The 19,997-nt window shown below is 34.9% G+C and overlaps 1 protein-coding gene across 2 annotated transcripts in view; it reads left to right on the forward strand.

Moving 5' to 3' along the window:
• WDPCP (WD repeat containing planar cell polarity effector) overlaps positions 1–19,997 on the forward strand; it is a 363,960-nt gene that overhangs the window by 129,461 nt on the left and 214,502 nt on the right. For both annotated transcript variants that reach the window (XM_032873803.1, XM_032873802.1), the window contains exon 13: positions 5,709–5,772. In XM_032873803.1, coding sequence (XP_032729694.1) covers positions 5,709–5,772 — 64 coding nt within the window. The remainder of the gene's footprint in view (positions 1–5,708; positions 5,773–19,997) is intronic.

The following is a 19,997-nucleotide window of genomic DNA, read 5'->3' on the forward strand; positions in this document are numbered from 1 at the left end:
GAGGAAAGCAGCAGTTGGACCAACAGATCTGGGAAAGAGAAGACTGAGGAGAAAATAATTGGGGCATAAATTCCTTGAAGGGCTACCATATATACTAGGGAATCACAGGTACAAGACACATACCTAAAACTGGTTACATGCTCAGTAAGACCTGAACCTCTGGACCTAAGTCTCAAGGAAGACCTTGGGCTCTGCATAAGCAAGCAGGAAAGGCTAAGACAGAATTGTATGTAGGTAATTTAGCTAAGCAATGAAGGAGTGTCCTTACTCCAAGCCAATCTACAAAGACTGGGAGAGTTGTTTGTTGCTTCAGGATTAAAAAAAAAAAAGTTCTATCTGGTCATCTGTCAGGAGTTTTAAAAATATCTGGCAGATTGCTGAGATAATGAAACAGATGTTAGTGATCACACATGACAAACAATATAGGCCTTGCAAAAACAGTTTGGGAATGTCAGTAAACAACTGGATGAGTGCTCTCAATAGCACAGAAAAACCTGGAGAGGGGAAGAATCTGATTTCCAGAGTTATCACATTATGATATTCAAAATGTCTAATTTCAGAAAATGTATATGGAAAGGCATACAAAGAAGCAGGCAAGTATGGCCCATTCACAGGAAGAAAAAATAAAGTCAACAGCATCCCAGGGGAAGCCCAAGCTTTGGGCTTATTGGACAATGACTTTATATCAACTATGAGCTTAAATGAACTCAAAGAGCTAAAGGAAACCACAGACTATGAACCAGAAGGGTGATGTCTTACCAGACAGAGAATGCAATAAAGAGACCAAAATTATAGATAGGAATTAAATAGAAAAATTTGATCTATAAAATATAATAGCTGAAATGAAAAATTCACTAGATTGGCTCAGCAGATTTGAGCAGGCAAAAGAATCTATGAATGTTAAAATAGGACAATTATCAAGTTAGAGGAGCAGAGGAAAAAAAAGAATGAAGAAAAATCAGTAGAACCTGAGCAACTTCTGGGGTACAGGCATTATGGCATTCCGCACGAATCTACATATCCAAGAAACACGACAAAATTCAAATAGAATCAGTTCAGCAAGATCCACATCAAAACACATTATAATCAAAATTCAGAAGCCAAAAAGAGAATCTTGAAAGTGTGAAGCAGAAAGCAACTTATCTTGTAGATAAGATCCTCAGTAATATTGACAGCTTATTTTTCATTAGAAACCTGGAGGTCAGAAAGTCGTGGGATGGCATTTAAAATGTATGAGAAAAACCATAAATCAAGAATTCTACACCTGATCTTAGAAGAAAAGCTCTCAACTCATGATATTAGTTGTGGGTTTTTCATATATGTTTCTCTGACATCAGGAACAAGATAAGAATGTCCACTCTCACCACTTTTTCCAATCTAGTACTCGAAGTCCTAGCTGCAGCAGTCAGACAAGAAAGTGAAATAAAAGGCATTCAAATGGGTAAGGAAGAAGTAAAACTTCCACTATTTGCAGACAACATGATGCCAAATATAGAAAACTCTAAACACCACCAAATAGACCTGATAAATGAATTCAGCAAAGTTACAGGATAAAAAATTCATATACAAAAATCTGTTACATTTCTATACACTAATTATGAAGTAGCAGAAAGGGAAATTAAGAAAAAAAAATTACATTTGCACCAAAAAGAATAAAATACCTAGAAATAAACTTAACCAAGGAGGTGAAAGACCTGTACTTTGAAAACTATAAAACACTCATCAAAGAAATTAAGCAAATGGAACAAATGGAAAGATATTTTATACTTATGGAGTAGAAGAACCAATATTGTTAAAATGTTCATACTACCCAAAGCAATCTGCACATTCAGTGCAATCCTTATCAAAATTCCAATGGTACTATTCATAGAACTAGAACAAATAATCCTTACATTTGTATGGAACCACAAAAGAACCTGAGTAGCCAAAGCAATTTTGAGAAAGAAGAACAAAGCTGGGAACACAGTCCCAGATTTTAGATATACTATAAAGCTGTAGCAATCAAAAGAGTATGGTACTGGCACAAAAATAGGCACATAGATCCATGGAACAGAATAAACAGCCCAGAAATAAACCTATACTTCTATGGTCAAATAATCTACAACAAAGGAGACAAGAATATACAATGGGGAAAAGACGTTCTCTTCAACAAATGGTGCCAGGAAAACTGGATAGCAACATGCAGCAGAATGAAACTGGACGACTTTCTTAGACCATACACAAAAAATAAACTCAAAGTGGATTAAAGACCTAAATGTGAGACCTGAATCCACAAAATTCCTTGAAGTGAACATAGATAGTAAAATTTGTCAACATAGGCTGTAGAAACAACATTGTACATATATCTCCTTAGGCAAGAGAAGTAAAAGTTAAACTATTGGGACTACACCAAAATAAAAAGCTTTTGCACAGCAAAGGAAAGCATCAACAGGACAAAAGGGCAGCCTAGTGAATGAGCGAAAATATTTGCAAATCATATAGAAGATAAAATGTTAATATCCCAATGCTAAGTGAATAAGTGAAATAAGTCAGAAGAAAGATAATTATCATATAATATCACTCATATGTGGAATCGAAGAAACAAAACAGATGAACCTAGGGGAGGGGAAGGAAAAAATTAGAGGAAAACAGGGAGGCAAACCATAGGAGACTCTTAACTATAGGGAACAAACTGAGGGTTGTTGGAGGGGTGGTCTGTGGGAGGGTAGAGTAACTGGGTGATGGACATTAAGGAGGGCATTTGAAGTAATGAGCACTGGGTGTTGTATGAAAGTGATGAATGACTGAATTCTACCTCTGAAACTAATAATACAATATGTATTAATGAAATTGAATTTAAATAAAAAAGTTTTAAAAAGGGATATAGAAAGCATATATGAACTATAAGATACCGCAAGGAAAAACAACCTGTGAAATTATTTTCCATCATAGTAGCTTGTTTTCTTGAGCATTTGGTGATTTTTTTTTTTTTTTTTAAGATTTACTTATATTAGGGCGGCTGGGTGGGTCAGTGGGTTAAGCCGCTGCCTTCGGCTCGGGTCATGATCTCAGGGTCCTGGCATCGAGTCCCGCGTCGGGCTCTCTGCTCAGCAGGGAGCCTGCTTCCTCCTCTCTCTCCGCCTGCCTCTCTGTCTACTTGTGATCTCTCTGTCAAATAAATAAATAAAATCTTAAAAAAAAAAAAAAGATTTACTTATTTTAGAGAAAGCACACAAGCAGGGAGAAGGGCAGAAGGATAGAAAGAGAATCCCAAGCAGACTCCCTGCAGGGAGTCTGATGCAGGGCTCCATCTCATGACCTGAGATCATGACCTGAGCTGAAATCAAGAATCAGACACATAACCAACTGAGCCATCTAGGCACCTCTGCATTTGGTAGTTTTTTATTGTGATCTTGTATTTGTTTTATTCTAATTGATGGTAATCCTGGGGATTTCTATAAAAAATGCTTTAATCCAGGGGTGCCTGGCTGGCTCACTTGGTAGATTATGGGACTGTAGGTCTTGGGGTCACAGAGCCTACTTTAAAAAAACTGCTTTAATCCAGACATGAATTTTTTTAATGCCAAAGTTAGGTGCACTATATCCTGGGAATATTTTAACTCATGGTTTAATCAGAAGTCTTGGGTTTGGCACCTTTACCTTTAGACTTATTCAGGGCTCAGTCACTTGAATGTGATGGCCCTTAGATGTACCTCTCCCTCCCCCCCAATATTTGCTTTCTGTTCAGGAATCTTTACTGTAGTTTTAATGAAGGGATTTAATTTGGTTACTATTTTTTTATTGAGGCTAGGGGGCCCTTGGAGAGATTTTCTTATTTTTTTAGAATTCTGTGATGTACTTTAATGTGTGTTTTATAGGCAGTCTAGTTGGGAGCTCCCTTTGGTATTTCTGGTTGATCATGCTGCCAGATGCCAATCCCTATTCTTTCATTTAATCATAGTGCCCTTCGTTACCTCTCACCTAGAAGGAAGATACATCCCATCTTGCCCCTCTTAATTTCACTCTCTCCAATTTTAATTTATCCTGTATATGATTGCCAACTTTATGTATCAATGAACATGTTAGACATTTTAAATTCAAGGTACCTAGAAATAAGAGTTTTGGGCTCAGGAAATATAGGGATCCTAGAGATTTGTGAGTCATTGATATAATTATCAATGCCATGGAGTGGGTAAGATTAGTGGGGAGACTGGAGTAGTGAGTGTAAATTAAAGAGTACAATAACACATCAACTTCATGGAGTAGGCCGAGGGAAAAAAAAAAAAAAAAAAAGAAAGGAGACTAAGAAGATGAAATGCCAGAAATTGGAAAATAAAAGAATGGCATCTCCAAATGGAAGGAAAGGGGGGTTTAAAGGAAGGGAAATTTATACGTTTAGATGTGGCCAGAAGGGCATGCAAGAGGAGGACTTACCATTTGTTTGATCTTTAGAAGGTGGACGATTACTATTGCCAGAAAATTTTCAATGTAGTGGGATCATATGCAAAATAGCAGTGATTGTATGAACAAGTAGTACAACTTGTTATAATCCTCTGTCCTCTTTCTCTTTACATCCTACCTCCAGTGAATATACAATGAATCAATCAGTAAGCTTCCTGGAACAAAAATAAACACAGTTACTTTCTGATCTTCCATAGTTGAAAGAAGTTCAAGTAAATACTGGAGAGGCTAGTAAGAAGGGCAAAGGAGGAGATTGGGGATAATAGTCATTAATTTGTGTTGGACTTGACTTACTGTAACTATTTTATTAATAAAGTTTATATAACCTGTTAATACTAATATTCCATATTTCTCATGTTTTAGTTGAAGTATTTATATTTTATACTATTATATTTCACAATATGAAACAGAGAACAGGGAACAACTTGGTTACTTAACTGCTTGTTTCTGGAACCAGAAAAACTCACAATTATATCTGTGTAAATCTCAGCATTCAGATCAAAAACAACAACAACAACAACAACAACAACAAAACAACCTTCTAAACCTCTGTGCAAAAAATATGTGATTGTGACATGCTTTATTCTCAAAATCTTAAACTTTCTGTAAAGGTAATTAAATTGTAGTTTTCATGTATCTTAGCATAAAGTGAAACTTTCACCATAAAGAATTATTGAAGTTATACTTCAGGGAAAGAGGGTATGATTGTGAAAAAAGAGTAGACAAGTATTACTTCACGTATTTAGAAAATACTTTAAAATATTTGGAAACCACTTACTCTCACTTTAGAATAGCCTAGAATGTTTTTTTTTTCCAAAACTCACAAATATAACTTTTGTAATAATACATTTGACTTCTCACCTTTTACCCAAGAAACACCAAAGTGTAATTATTTCATTTGTTACCTTTATCCTGCTACATTTTCCATATCCTTATACTTTTCTCTTACAAAACACAATAAATTTAAAAATTATGAGAGACCTATTTCCTAAGTCAGCCTTTCCCTATACTCAGCAGCATCTGCTCTGGGTTCTACTTATCCCTGAAAGTTGCATTGAAGGCCTCTATAGGCTCTTTGCCTCAGTTCCTCATAAGTGCAATAACATTTCATATAGAAATCTCAACAGTCAAATTCCCTACTGTTTGAAAATACCTTTCCCCATCAGAAGAACAAAAAACAATAACACATAAATACATTAAACTAGCAGCTCTCTCCTTTTATGGTTTTGTTCACAACTAACATATAATATTTCTTTCCTTCCGTATAGGTACCAGAGATTTGAAAAGGCATTTCTGTTAGCTGTTGACATTGGTGCTCGCGACCTGTTTATGGTGAGTCATTCCCAGAGATGATTTTGTTCCTTCAGTTCTAAGGCTGAGTAAGTTGTCAGCTTTTGTGACCATTAAAAAGGATTAGTGTCATTTGTGCCTTAGACACATGATGGGAAAGCATTATTCCATCTTGGCTTGCAGCTTTCCCTTCATGAAACTGGTCAATAGCCATCTAGTCTCTTTTGACTTGTTGACATTTTCCTTGCCAGGGCCCAAAGGATATTTTATGTTTTCTAAGAATTTATAATTCTTGAACTTTTCTCTTCATGTACTTTGATGTGAGGGGATGACACCTTTCCATCTAATAAGCTTAAATTTCTTTTTAATCCATCCTCTAAAGTACAGCTATAGCAGCTAGGACATAAGGCAAAATATGTACAATAGATTTTGAATGTGCTTAGTTTGTCCCTTAGATTTTAGTGTGAAGTAACAAATTATGGATGTTCTCACTTGTATTTTTAAAGTAACCACAGGGCAAAGTAGATCCAGGGGTTTATAAATTCACATACACTTTAATCCTCCCATTTATGAGCTAACAGCAATAAAATTGGCAGTTTCTTACAGATCTCTGTGCTCTGTATCAGTTTCTTACAAGATCTTTTACCACAATGTCACAGTGAGATCAGATGAAGGTGGTGTTCCTCTTCCGGTTTCCTAGCATATTCTGTTCCACAGAAACTTCACTGTCATCAAAGAAACAATAAAGCAAAAGCTTCTTAAAAACAAAAAAAATTCTGGAAGGCTCTTTTACCTGAATATTCTGCACAATGAAGACATTTTTGTAGTTTAAGCATTGATTCTTTAGATGTTAAAATGGGTTCTTGGCTTTAGATCACTTGTCTTTGGAATGAGTTTGTTGCTTGAATTCTAGCTTTGCATCATTCATTTAAATTGCACTTTCATTGATCATGAAAAAAACCTTTCTAATTACTTCAAAAGTATGAACCTTCTGTTATTTAGCATCTGTATTTTGTGTTTTGTTCTGTCAAATTGAACAGGCATTTTCGTATATCGAGGGAAGGTTTTACTATTTGGCCAATATCTGTGCATGTTGACATCACAGTTCAGGAGTTATAACACTTTTTTGATTTTTTCATCTCACTGGCTTTATCTCTACTTTTTCACCTCTGCCTCTATTCACTCCAGTAAAGGTAGCTTTTCTTCATATTTCTTTACTTGCAAGGTTGTTTTTGGGTCTAAGGACAATGTACTGAAAGACTTTGTAAACTGGTAAATAGTATACAGATATCATGTGTTACTACTGTTAAGACAGAGCAACTATTGTTATTACATGGCTATGTAAAAAATAGTGAAGACCTTAAACAGGGCCTTAATTATAGGAATGTAAAGGAGGGGATATTTTGTAAGCAAAATCAAGATGATTCATCAAGACCTTAGCTGAAAATAGAATATTTTGATTGTAAGAATAAATAATGCTATAATAGAAAGTAAACAATATCATAAAGTATAGAGAAAAAAAGTAAAATCCACTTGAAATCTTCTAGTCTAGAAATGCACATCCTCTAAAATACCTCTATGTGAATATGTGTGTGTGTTTGTGTGTGTATACTGTACTTTTTGTTTATAACTTGAGTTTTTTCATTCAGCAATATAGTTTTCCATATTGGTAAACATAAGTCTATCATCTCTTCAATGTTTATATTGTATTCTATTTTATGGGGATAAAAACAGGCATATGGATAAATGGAACAGAATAAGGGGCCCAGAAATAAATCCACATTTACGGGTCAGCTAGTCTTTGACAAAGATCATACAACAGGATAGAATAGTCTTTTCAGTAAGTAGTGGTAGGCAAATTGGCTATGCACATGCAAAAGAATGAACCGGACCTTATATCACTCACAAAAACTAACTAAAAATGAATTGAAGACTTAAATGTAAGACCTGAAACCAAAAAACTTCCAGAAGAAAACATCAAGAAAAAGCTCTTTTACACTGATCTTGGCGATGTTTTTTCTGTGTTTTGTTTTTATAAGACAACAAAAGCATAGGCACAAAAACTAAAATATAAGTGGGACTAGGGGTGTCTGGGTGATTCAGTCAGTTGAGCATCTTATTTTGATCCTGGCTCAGATCTTGATCTTATGGTCATGGGTTCAAGCCCCACATTAAAAAAAAAAAAAAAAAAGGGATTGGGAGGGAGACAAACCATACGAGACTCTTAATCTCACAAAACAAACTGACGGTTGCCAGGGGTAGGGTGGTAGGGAGAGGGTGGTTGGGTTATGGACACTAGGGAGGGTATGTGCTATGGTGAGTGCTGTGAAGTGTGTAAGCCTGACAATTCACAGACCTGTACCCCTGGGGCTAGTAATACATTATATGTTAATCAAAAATTTTTTCAAATACAAAGAAAATAAAATAAATGGGACTGTGTCAAACTAAAAAAGCTTCTACACAGTAAATGAAATAGTCAAAATAGTGAAAGGGCAATCTACAAATGGGAGAAAATATTTGAAAATCATATATCTGATAAGGAGTTAATATCCAAACTACATGAGGAACTAATAGAAATCAGTAACAAAACAAATCAAATTATTCAATTAAAAAATGAACAAAGGACCTGAAAAGACATTTTTCCAAAGAAGACATGCAATTGTCCAACAGGTACATGAAAAGGTATTCAACATCACTCATCACCTGGGAAGTGCAAATCAAAACCACAATCTGTTAACACCTCATACCTGTTAGGATGTCTTTTATCAGAAAAGATATTATAATGGTGGACAAAAATGTGGGGAAAAGGGAACCCTTGTTCACTAACCCTTGTTAGTGGGAGTATAAATTGATGCAGCCACTATGGAAAAACAATATGGAGGTTCCTCAAAAAATTAAAAATAAAACTGCTACATGATCTAACAGTTCCACCTCTGGGTAAATATCCAAAGGAAACAAAATCAGTATCTTGAAGAAGTATCTACCCATGTCTACTGCAGCATTATTCACAGTAGCTAAGATATAAAAAAACCTAAGTGTTAACTGACAGATGAAGGGAATCTTGCCATTTGCTATATCATTGATGAACCTGAAGGGCATTACACTAAGGAAAATAAGCCAGACAGAGAAAGACAAATACTGTATGGTATCAGTTATATACAGAATCTTAAATAAATAAAAGCTAATTTCACAGAAATAGAGAGTAAACTGATAGTTGCCAGGGGCTGGTTAAAATCTTTTTTTAAAGATTTTTTTTTTAATCTTTTACTACCCCAAGATCTTAAAAATTCTTTTTTTTTTTTTAAGATTTTATTTTTAAGTAATCTCTACACCCAGCATGGAGTTCAAAGTCAACCCCCCCCAATCAAAAAAGTTGCATACTCTACAGACTAAGCCAGCCAGGTGCCCCAAAACTTCTTTTTATCTTCCAGAATTCGTATTATTTTAATGTTAACATTCAAACCTACAATCCACCTTTATTGATTTTTAAGAGGATATAGCTCAAAATTGATTTCTATCATATGTATATCCAGTTGACCTGTGACCATTTATTGACAAAATTGTCCTTTGTTTGTTGCTTTACAGGGTCACCTTTGTCATAAATGAGGTTCCCACAGAAATGCACATGAAAATCATAATGAGATATCATCTCACACCAGTCAGAATAGCTAGTACAAAGTGACAAGAAATAACAAGTGGCAGGGGCACCTGACTGGCTCAGTCTGTGGAGTGTGCAACTCTTGATCTTGGAATTGTGAGTTTGAGCCCCACGTTGGGTATAGAAATTATTTAAAAATAAAATATTAACAAAAATAACAAGTGGTGGCAAGGATCTGGAGAATGTTGGTGAGAACATAAATTACTGCAGCCACTATGGAAAACAGTATGGAGGTTCCTTAAACAATTAAAAATAGAAATACCATATGATCCAATAATTTTGCTACTGGATATTTACCCAAAGGAAATTAAAACACTCATTTGAAAAGATATGTTGCACCCCTATGTTTGTTGCAACATTATTTTTTTTTAAGATTTTATTTATTTATTTGAGAGAGAAAGAGACAGAGTGAGAGAGCATGAGAGGGAAGGTCAGAGGGAGAAGCAGACTCCCCATGGAGCTGGGAGCCTGTTGTAGGACTCGATCCCAGGACTCCGGGATCATGACCCAAGCCGAAGGCAGTCACTCAACCAACTGAGCCACCCAGGCATTCCTGTTGCAACATTATTTACAATAAGACAAGATATGGAAGCAAACCAAGTGTCCATAGATGAATGGATAAAGATGTGATACACACACACACACACACACACACACACACAAAATGGAATATTAACCATAAAAAAGAATGAAATCTTGTCATTTGTGACAACATGGATGGACCCAGAGGGTATTATGCTAAGTGAAATGTCAGGCAGAGAAAGACAAATACAATATGATTTCACTTTTATGCGGAAGCTAAAAATAAAAACAAATGAACAGACACCAAAGAGAAACAGAAAGAGGCTCATAAGTAAAGAGAACAAAATGTGGTCATCAAAGTAGAAGGGTATGGGGGATAGGCAAAGTAGGTGAAGGGGGTTAAGAGGTACAACCATGTACATATAAAATAAGTTAGGGAGATGAAAAGTACAGCATAGGAAATATAGTCAATAATATTGTAATAACTGTGTGTGTTGAGAAATGGTAACTACACTTCTCATGGTAAGCATTATATAATGTATAGATTTGTTGAGCCACTATATTGTTCACCTTCAAATAATGTAATACTGTCTGTCAACTATAATTAAATAAAAATAAACCAATCAAGTGCCCACATATATGTGCAGGTCTACTACTAGACTCTGTCCTTGCTCCAATACCAGACTGCCTTAATTACTTTATAAATATTTATATCCAATAGTTTAAGTCTTCCAAGTTTGTTTAAATGTGTTGTTCTTATTCTAACTTGTGATAGATGCTTAAGGCATGGATTTTTCAGTTTCTGTTTCCTAATGTATGCATTCAAGGGTATAATTTCCATTTAAGCATGGCTTTGATTGCATTCTGACAATTTTATGTGTCTATTTTTCATTATCATTCAGCGCAAGATATTTCTAACATTTCTGTTGGGAATTCTTCTTTGCTCTAGGTTTCTTAAAAGTGTATTTCCTAATTTCAAACAATAAAATCTTTTCTAGAAAGACACACACCCCCCTTAACCTATTCTGTATTACATCAACCCTTTGAACCTTACTGAAATTCCCTTTGGCTCATTATATGGTCAGTGGTAAGATTTCCATGTGCACTGAAGAGAATGTGCAGTCTACAGTTTACAGTTGTTGAATGCAGTGTTCTATAGAAGATCAGATTTGTTAGTTATGTTTTTCAGTTCTTCTATATCCTCACTGTGACTGGTGTTTTAAAATTTTCCACTGTAATTGTGGACTTGTCTTTTTTATTTGTTTTAACACTGTAATTAGGTGCATGCCAATTTAGAACTGTCATATTTTCTTGGTATATTGAGCCTTCATCATTATGAAACATTCTTCTATTTTCTAATAATGCTTCTTGCCTTAAAACCTGCTTCACCTCAAACCATACCTACACCCAGTTTTATTTGGTTTGTATTTGCTTTATACATCATATATGCATGTCTCCTTATATTAAAGTTGTATCTCCTATAAGCAACATATAATTGTATATTTCTAATTAACTGTCACGTTTGTCTTTTAATTAGATTATTTAATTGAATTATAATATAAATAAAACAACTGTGCTTGTCCTACCCTCTTTCTTTTCTGTTTGTCTGACGTATTCTACGTCCTTTTATCTAACCACCCTTGCCCTTTATTATGTTAACTATATTATTCCATTTTTCCCTCCTATTTGCTTATTACTTAGATTTTTCCTCTAATTTTTTCTTTTGACTACAGTCCTTTTGGTGGATCTTTTTGTTCTGGTTTTGGGGTCTTTGGTCTTATCTCTTTGTTCTTTTTTTATTGAATGTTGGATATAGAATTTTTTAAATACAGTAATAATTTGAGGTTGTGTATAATGTTGTTTTCCTCCAGAAAGAATTTACTTTTTCTTCTGGCAGATAGTTAGGGTAGGGGTTAAATGATACCTTAATCTGTTCTGGGATTGAGTTTATTTGAAGATGAGTTTCAGTCTAAGAGCCAGTTTATTTCTACTTTATACTTACATCACGAGTGAAGCACTGTAGGAATCTAGTTGGAAGCCCTGCCCTTTAGCAGACCCTGAAGTATAACTTTGTAGCCTTAGCCCATTGACTCTACCTAAAGCTCTGTGCAGTTTCTCAGCTTCTCAAACACTACTTTCTGTTAAGTTTCTCACCCTCTTGGCCGCCAATTACATATTGGCAAATGCTTTGAAAAGCAAAAGCAGCACCAAATGTCAGGCTTACCTCTCTGGGCTTTACTTCTATCTAGAATCTTGGTCCTTCAAATATTCACTGTCTTGGTAGTTCTCCAATATCTTCAAACAGAATTTTAAAAATTATTTTATCCAGCTGTTCTAGTTGCTCTCAGCAAGAGTAGTTTTCTGATATATCCTTATCTGGGTAACTGGAATCAGAAATTCTGCAGAATATTTTTAGGTGAGTGAAGTGTTAAAATTGGCACTAGCTGCTTTCCAATTCTGGATAACCCCCTCCAGTGTGCTATTATGTTTGAACTATTAATCACTAAGAGCCTTAAATGTCACAAATTCTACTTTAAAGCATGACATATCATCAATTTTATTCCCAAAATGGGACAATGAAATTTGTATATGTTTGTATATACTGGAATTTATTTTTCAGTTACAGTAAAAGCAGCCCCCCCAAAAAAAGAAAGAAAAACTAAGTTTTTTAAACTTTAACTTACTTTTTAAAAAGTGAAAAAAAAATAATTTTCAGCCCTTCAAATTGAAGAATTGTATTAATCTTATAAGGTTAATAATGCAGATCTTTCCTTTTAATAATAGCAGAAAATATTTGTGTTTATGCTTTCTTAAATTTATAGTCTGTCTTTCTTGAAAGCATGACAAGTGCTTTATGATTATCAGCAACAAAATCTTTACATCTCACAAAATTAAAGCAGTTAACTTTTCTAGAGCATCTGCAAAGGTCTTATACCAGATAATGCCTTATATAATGATATAATATATATGTTAATATATAACATATATTATACCATTTTATCAATTTTATTAAATTTTCATAATAATCCTAACCAATAGAATTATTATACCTATTTATAGTTGATAAAACTGATTATAAGGAAAATTAAAAATTATGAGTCAAATTCAGATGTGTTTGACTCTAAAGTTCACACTATTTCCATTTAGGCCAAACTACTTATATAAGCTAAAAATTTGGAAGTTTGGAAGTTTCCCAAAGCCCAGTGATTTATGACTTGATGACTCCCCATAACTAGGTTCAAAAAACTATTCTTTTCCTTTTATTCTTTACCAAGAGTTATCTGTAAGAAAATTTATCTCTTTATTTTTCTTTATTTATTCTTTATTTCTTTATTCTTTATCAAAAGTTATCTGTAAGAATGTTTACTGCAAAATGACACCTGATCTAGCTTAAATGATTTACAGAACCCTCGTTTGTTTAAAGAATTATTCATCCAGATTAAGAGCTCTTAAGAGTGAATATAGAAAGGATCACAGAAAAATAACACCAATGCCCATTTCCCTATGTCTCATGCATGGCTCCAGAAAAGAATACTTCCACATGTTTAGCGATAGTTTTCTTAGGGATAGCTGTGGTATATGCCAAACATGACATTGATAGATCTTCCAGGACTTTTGAGTGTGCTCTTTGAGAACCCATCTAGATCTTGGGAGACACGAAGAGTATCTTTTAGAGTGTCATTTGAACTGAATAAGTATAACACTTTAAGTGTCTGTCCCCAATTTCCTGTCCTTTATTTTTATGTTATATTTATTTATTTGACAGAGAGACACAGGGAGAGAGGGAACACAAGTAGGGGCAGTGGGAGAGGGAGAAGAAGGCTTCCCGCTGAGCAGGGAGCCTGATGCAGGCTTAATCCCAGGACCCTGGGATCATGACCTGAGCCGAAGCCAGACACTTAATGACTGAGTCACCCACGCACCCAATTTCCTGTCCTTTAAAAAAAAAAAAAAAATTAGTTTCTCACTGACACCTTTAGTACACCTATAGTTCAGGGTTGTTTGCTACCAAAACCCAAGCAAAAAGGAATAATTATTTAATCAATATTGGCTCAACTGTTTTAAAATATTGCTGGTAAGGAAAGAGGATTTTCCACTTCCAGCTAATGAACAAATTGGTTTTCATACTTGCCCTCCTACTGTAAACTACTAAAAAATTGAACAAAATATAAGACAATTATATTTAGGCATTGGACAATATGTCCTGCAAGACTTTGCTTCTTAAAAAATAGGGAATACACAGATGGCTCTCTATATAATTTCCAGAGCAGAGACCAGTTATGTCACGCACCTGGAGAGCCAAGATAGGAGTTCAGAATTCAGAGATGGTGAGTGATCTAGAATTTGTGGGGCAACATGCCAGAATGGGAAAATCTTTGTGAAGAGTGGGGATCCAGAAGTCTGCAAGGTGACTCCTATGGGTTATTGATGGAAGGCTAAAGCCACAAGTACACAAAGCTTACCAAGGAGTCACTTCTTTGAGACTGAGAGCTAAATGGAGAGGCTGCTGGGACGCCTGAGTGGCTCAGTCAGTTAAGCATCTGCCTTCAGCTCAGGTCATGATCCCAGGGTTCTGGACTCAAGTCCCACGTTGGGCTTCTTGCTCAGCGGAGAGCTTGCTTTTCCCCCTGCCCCCCACCCCCCCTCCCCCGCTTGTGCTCTCTTTCTGACAAATAAATAAATAAAAATCTTAAATAAATAAATGGAAAGACTGCATAATGCTGAGAGGTGGTGGAATTCTGGATCAAAGTGAAGCAACCTCACTGGGCATTTATATGAAACCACAGAAATGCCATGTTTGAAAATAAAGACCATATCCCAGGACTACGTACAAAACTGAAAGAGATTTGCCTTTAAAAATCACAAAACCTAACTGAACAAGTTCAAAAGAATCCACCACTAATTAACACCCTGCTAGTATAAAAATCAACATCCTTTAAAAGAGAGACAATATTACCCAAACTCTTTAAAATGTAATGTCCCCTATGTACAACACACAGTAACACATTATTAGGTGTGTGAGAAGCAGGAAAATGTGATGTATAATGAGGAGGAAAAGGACCTAATGATAACAGATCCTGAGAGGACCCAGATACTGAAAGGAGAGGAAAAAAACTTTGGAGAAGCTGTTAGAAGTAAGTTCAAGTACTTTAAAGGACAAGATAAGCATTATGATTGAATATATAGGGATTCTTAGCAGAGAAAAGAAAATCATTATTTAAAGGGGCACAAGAAATTCTAGAACTAAAAAATGTAAAATCTGAAATGAAGAATTTCCTGGGTTGTTCCCCAAAAGACTGACAATATAATAAAGGATCCAGAGAAGGACATCAAGACAGATCAGTAGAAATCATCCAATTTTAATAAAAGGAAGGAAAAATATTATAAAAATTAATAAAGACTCAGTAATTTGTGAAACCAAATAAGGTGGTCTAAAATACATGGAAGCTCAGTGAACTCCAGATAGACAAAACAATACTCAGGCACATCACATCTTGGCACAACTTATCCAAACTACTGAAAAACAATGATGAAGAGAAAAATCTAAAAAATACCCAGAAAATAAACAAACACAAAGGACATAGCAGGACCAACTATTATGAATTATGGGTGACTTCTCGACAGAAAAGTGATGCCAAAAGATAATATAATGGCATCTTTAATGTACCAAAAAAAAAAAAAAAACCCTCACAATACAAAATTTTATATCCAGTGAAAATTATCTTTAAATAGTAAAATAAAGACACTTTAGAATAAATGAAAGCTGAGATAGCACCAACTCAGGAGATCTGCTCTATAAGAAAAATTAAAGGAGATTCTTCAGGCAGAATAAATATTGGACATGGAAACATGGTCTACAGAAAAGAATGAAGAGCTCTGGCAATGGTAAATGTGGATTAGTAGTAAAAGTATTTTCTCCTCATATAAAAATTTCTTTAAAAAATAATTGTCCAAAGCAAAATAATAATTCATTGTGGTGTTTATAACATGTAGATGTGAAATGAATGACAGTAACATCAAAACCTCATGGGGGTGGTAAAATGTAATCATACCATTTTAAGTTTCATACCTTTCACCAAAAGTAGTATGATATTAATTCTAAGCAGACTGTGATAAGTAGTTAATACTGTATATTGTAGTGCCTAGACAATTTTCTCAAAAACTTAAATAGATATGCAGTTAAAAAAAAATAGGCGTTTAAAAAGACATTTAAAATACTCAACACAAAAGAGGGTAGGACAGGAACAAAAATAGAAAATAGCAAGATGGATGGGGTGCCTGGGTGGCTCAGTCGTTAGGCGTCTCCCTTTGGCTCAGGTCATGATCCCAGGGTCCTGGGTTCAAGCCCCACATCAGGCTACCTGCTTGGCGGGAGGCCTGCTTCTCCTCCTCCCATTCCGTCTGCTTGTGTTCCCTCTCTAGCTGTTTCTCTCTGTCAAATAAATAAAATCTTTAAAAAAAAAATAAAAATAAATAAAAAGATGGTATACTTAAATCTAAACACTTGTAATTATATTGAATTAAAATTAACTGGACACTCCAGTTAAAATGCAGATTGAATTTTTTTAAGTCTGAGATTGTCAGACTCAATAGAAAGCAAGACCTACTTATATTCTGTCTATAAGAGAAACACTTTATAGTTACTATGACACACATTTAAAAAGATACAATACACAAAGCATAAGTACCAGAGTAGATTACAGAACAAAGGAAGTATTAGAAGACATAAGAAATACTCATGATGTTAAAATTCAGCAGGAAGACACAATTCTAAATGTTTATATACAAAATAACTGAGTTTCAAATATATGAAGCAAAAGATGACAACCAAAAAAGAAAATAGACAAATGCAGTAATTCACAGACTAAGTAGTATGAAAAATCCATAAGGATACAGAATACCTGAACCTATCCACCAACTTGACTTGATGTTTTTTGAACCTATATTCAACAACTTTAGAATGCATATTCTTGGGATGCCTGGGTGGGCCAGTCAGTTAAGCGTCTGCCTCAGTTCAGGTGACAATCCCAAGGACCTGGGATTGAGTTCAGCATTAAGCTCCTTGGTAAGCGGGCAGTCTGCTTCACCCTCTGCCTGCTGCTCCCCCTGCTTGTGCTCTCTCTCTCTCTGACAAAACAAACAAAAACACATTCTTTTCAGATGCAGATGGGATATTCACTAAACAGATTATATGCTGGTCCATAAAATAAAGCACAATGCACTTTAGAAGAGTGAACTATGACACCAAAAGAATTAAATTACAACTCAGTAACATTCAAATGTCAACAAAGTTCCCAACTATTTGCATATTAAGCAGTATTTCTCTAAAAGTCTCATCGGTCAAAGAAGAAATCATAAGAGAATTTAGGAAATATTTTGAATTTAATTTTATCAAAATATGTTGGATGATTATAATCAGTTGTATTAAATAAATTACCATTGAGTCCATATTGATAAGTAAGTACATAAGTAAATAAATAAACCCAACTAATAAATTAAAAGGAATGATTGAGAAAATCACAATTTGGCAGATATTATAGTCAATAGTGAAGTAAGGCAAGAATAATTAATGGATGCTATAACTGTAAAAATTTCCTGAGATACAGGGTGTTTACATTGTCTCAAAATATTTCCCCACAAAGTATGTATTGTTTACAAAGGGAACTTTACAGTGGAAGGCTGGTAGATACCATGTTAATTAAGTGATCAAAATGCCATCATCAGTAATGGAACAAATCAAAATAATTTGCTACCTTATATACTACAATGAGAACACAATAGCCATTCTGTGATATTCCTGCAAAAAAGGGCATAACTGGCATCTAATTCTGAGGAAACATCAGTTGAACCCAAATTGAGGGACATTATAAAAACTAACCTATACTAGCCAAAAAAAAAAAAAAAAAAAAAAGCCAAGTTCATGTGAATGAAAGGAAGACTAAAGAACTAATGTATACTAAAGGAGTCTTAAAGAGACATAACAACTAAATTTGTCAAGAAATTGACCGTTAAAAAAAAAAAAAGAAATTGACCTTTTGATATGAAGAACTTTACTGGAACAATTGGTGCAATTTCAGTGATTCAAGCTGGAATGTTATCAGTTTTAACCTTATAGTTTTGATGATTTGATTGTGGTTACCTAGGAGAATGTCCTAATTAGTAGAAAATAAACACTAAAGCATTGAGGAGTGTGTTGGCAACTTCCTGTCAAATAATTCAGAAGGAAAAAATCTTTGTCCTATATTTGAAACTTCTCTGTGACTCTGAAATTGCTTAAAAATTTTTTAAGGAAAAAAATTTTCACTGCTGTCACAACTCTAGACTCTTTATTTTCCATGTTTTTCTAGGTGGAAGCTGTGTGGTTTGGGAGTCTGTTTCTGTTGGTCACAGTAATGCTGCTTTTAATATTGTGTCCTTGTGATCTTATTCTGCTTTTGAAAATTCAGGTAACCTCTCCAACCTAATTATTACTGTGGCATGAAACCACTCATTTGCCACCCAAGATTGCTTCTCTGGCCCCATGTTGGATAGCATGAAGATGAGTATGCCTTCTGAAGATTCTCATGTTGGCATCCCTAATTACCTTGGCCATTGGCACAGGACCAGTTGGAATGTCAAGTGTGTGCCATTTGATAATGCTATAAAAAGACCTATAGCTGCTGCTCTCCAGCCATCTGTGCCTTCCCTTGGCATGACACTATTGGGTAGTTTGTCTTTCATTGGCATGATTTCTGTAGTGTGGCTTACATCTGCCACTCCTAGGCACTTGCTTGGTGATCAAGTTGACATAAAAATTGCTTCTTTGGCACTGTTTTTATATAGAGGAGTTTTATACCTGCTAACTTCTGAAACAAGAATTACCATTTATTGCATACAATGTAATTGTAATTTTAAATATTCCAATTATAGACATTTCTGGCTTCTATTGACTCAGTCTTATCCATTTGGACTTCCAATTAAAGTTTTCCCAGTCAGAAGTCTTCACTCTAAATAATTAACTTTTAAATGAAATATACCTCTTCTGTTTTAAGACACTGGATGAGTACATACATCAACCTCTCCCTCCTGTGCCAAATCTCTAGAAATGATGGAACGTGTGTGTGTGTGTGTGTGTGTGTGTGTGTGTGTGTGTTTAAAATTTATAACTGGAATTCAAAACAAGAATGCACGATGGACCAGAAGCTGTGAGGAATCCACTGAAAGCTGTAAAGAGACAAAATGAGGTTGAAAAAGAAAGCAGAAACCTGAATGTCAAGAGAATACTGTTTCCAGAGTTGGAAAAAGCACCAGAAATTCTCCATGCCCTATGGAGGGAGATACTAGGAACTGGAAAAATGTACCTGGGCAAGCAAGGGTGAATAGTCAGGGTGCAGGAGGATGCATGAGAGGAGAAAAGTCAAAATAAATACTAATTACTCTAGGTCTTGTTAGAAAAGTAAGTTGATATGTGTATGTTAAAAAACTTAGGACTATACACAAGAAAAATAGGAATAGATGGTGTTATGGACTAAATTTTGTCCCCATGCCCTCCAAAATCCATATGTTGAAGCTCTAACCCTCAGTGTGACTGTATTTGGAGATAGGCTGTTAAAGTGGATCCCTAATAGAATATGAGGGTGTCTTTATAAGAGTTACCAGGGATGCATGTGCACAGAGGAAAGGCCATGAGAAATTACAGCAAGAAGGTGACTATCTGCAAGCCAACGAGAGAGAGGCCTCAGGAGAAACCAAACCTGTCAACAAGCTCCATCTTGGACTTTTAGCCTCCAGAATTATGAGAACATAGATTTCTATTGTTGCAAGCACCCAGCCCATGGTATTTTGTTATGGCAGCACTATCAGACTAACACAAACAGCATAACCTTGGAACCAGTAAATAGGAAAAATATAAGAAAGAAAGCTTAATATATTATTAAAAAGCAAATAGGAAATAATCATAAGGAAATCACTAATGGTATAGTGAATAGAAAATATAAGATAAGCTGTCAAGAATGTTTAGTCAGTAACTATAATGTGAATGAATTAAGTTCACCTATTGAAAATCAGAGACCATAAATTGGATTTTTAAAATATCCTGATATATATG

The sequence above is a fragment of the Lontra canadensis genome, unplaced genomic scaffold (assembly GCF_010015895.1).
Source record: "Lontra canadensis isolate GAN:19392208 unplaced genomic scaffold, GSC_riverotter_1.0 scaffold50, whole genome shotgun sequence".
Taxonomy (NCBI): domain Eukaryota; kingdom Metazoa; phylum Chordata; class Mammalia; order Carnivora; family Mustelidae; genus Lontra; species Lontra canadensis.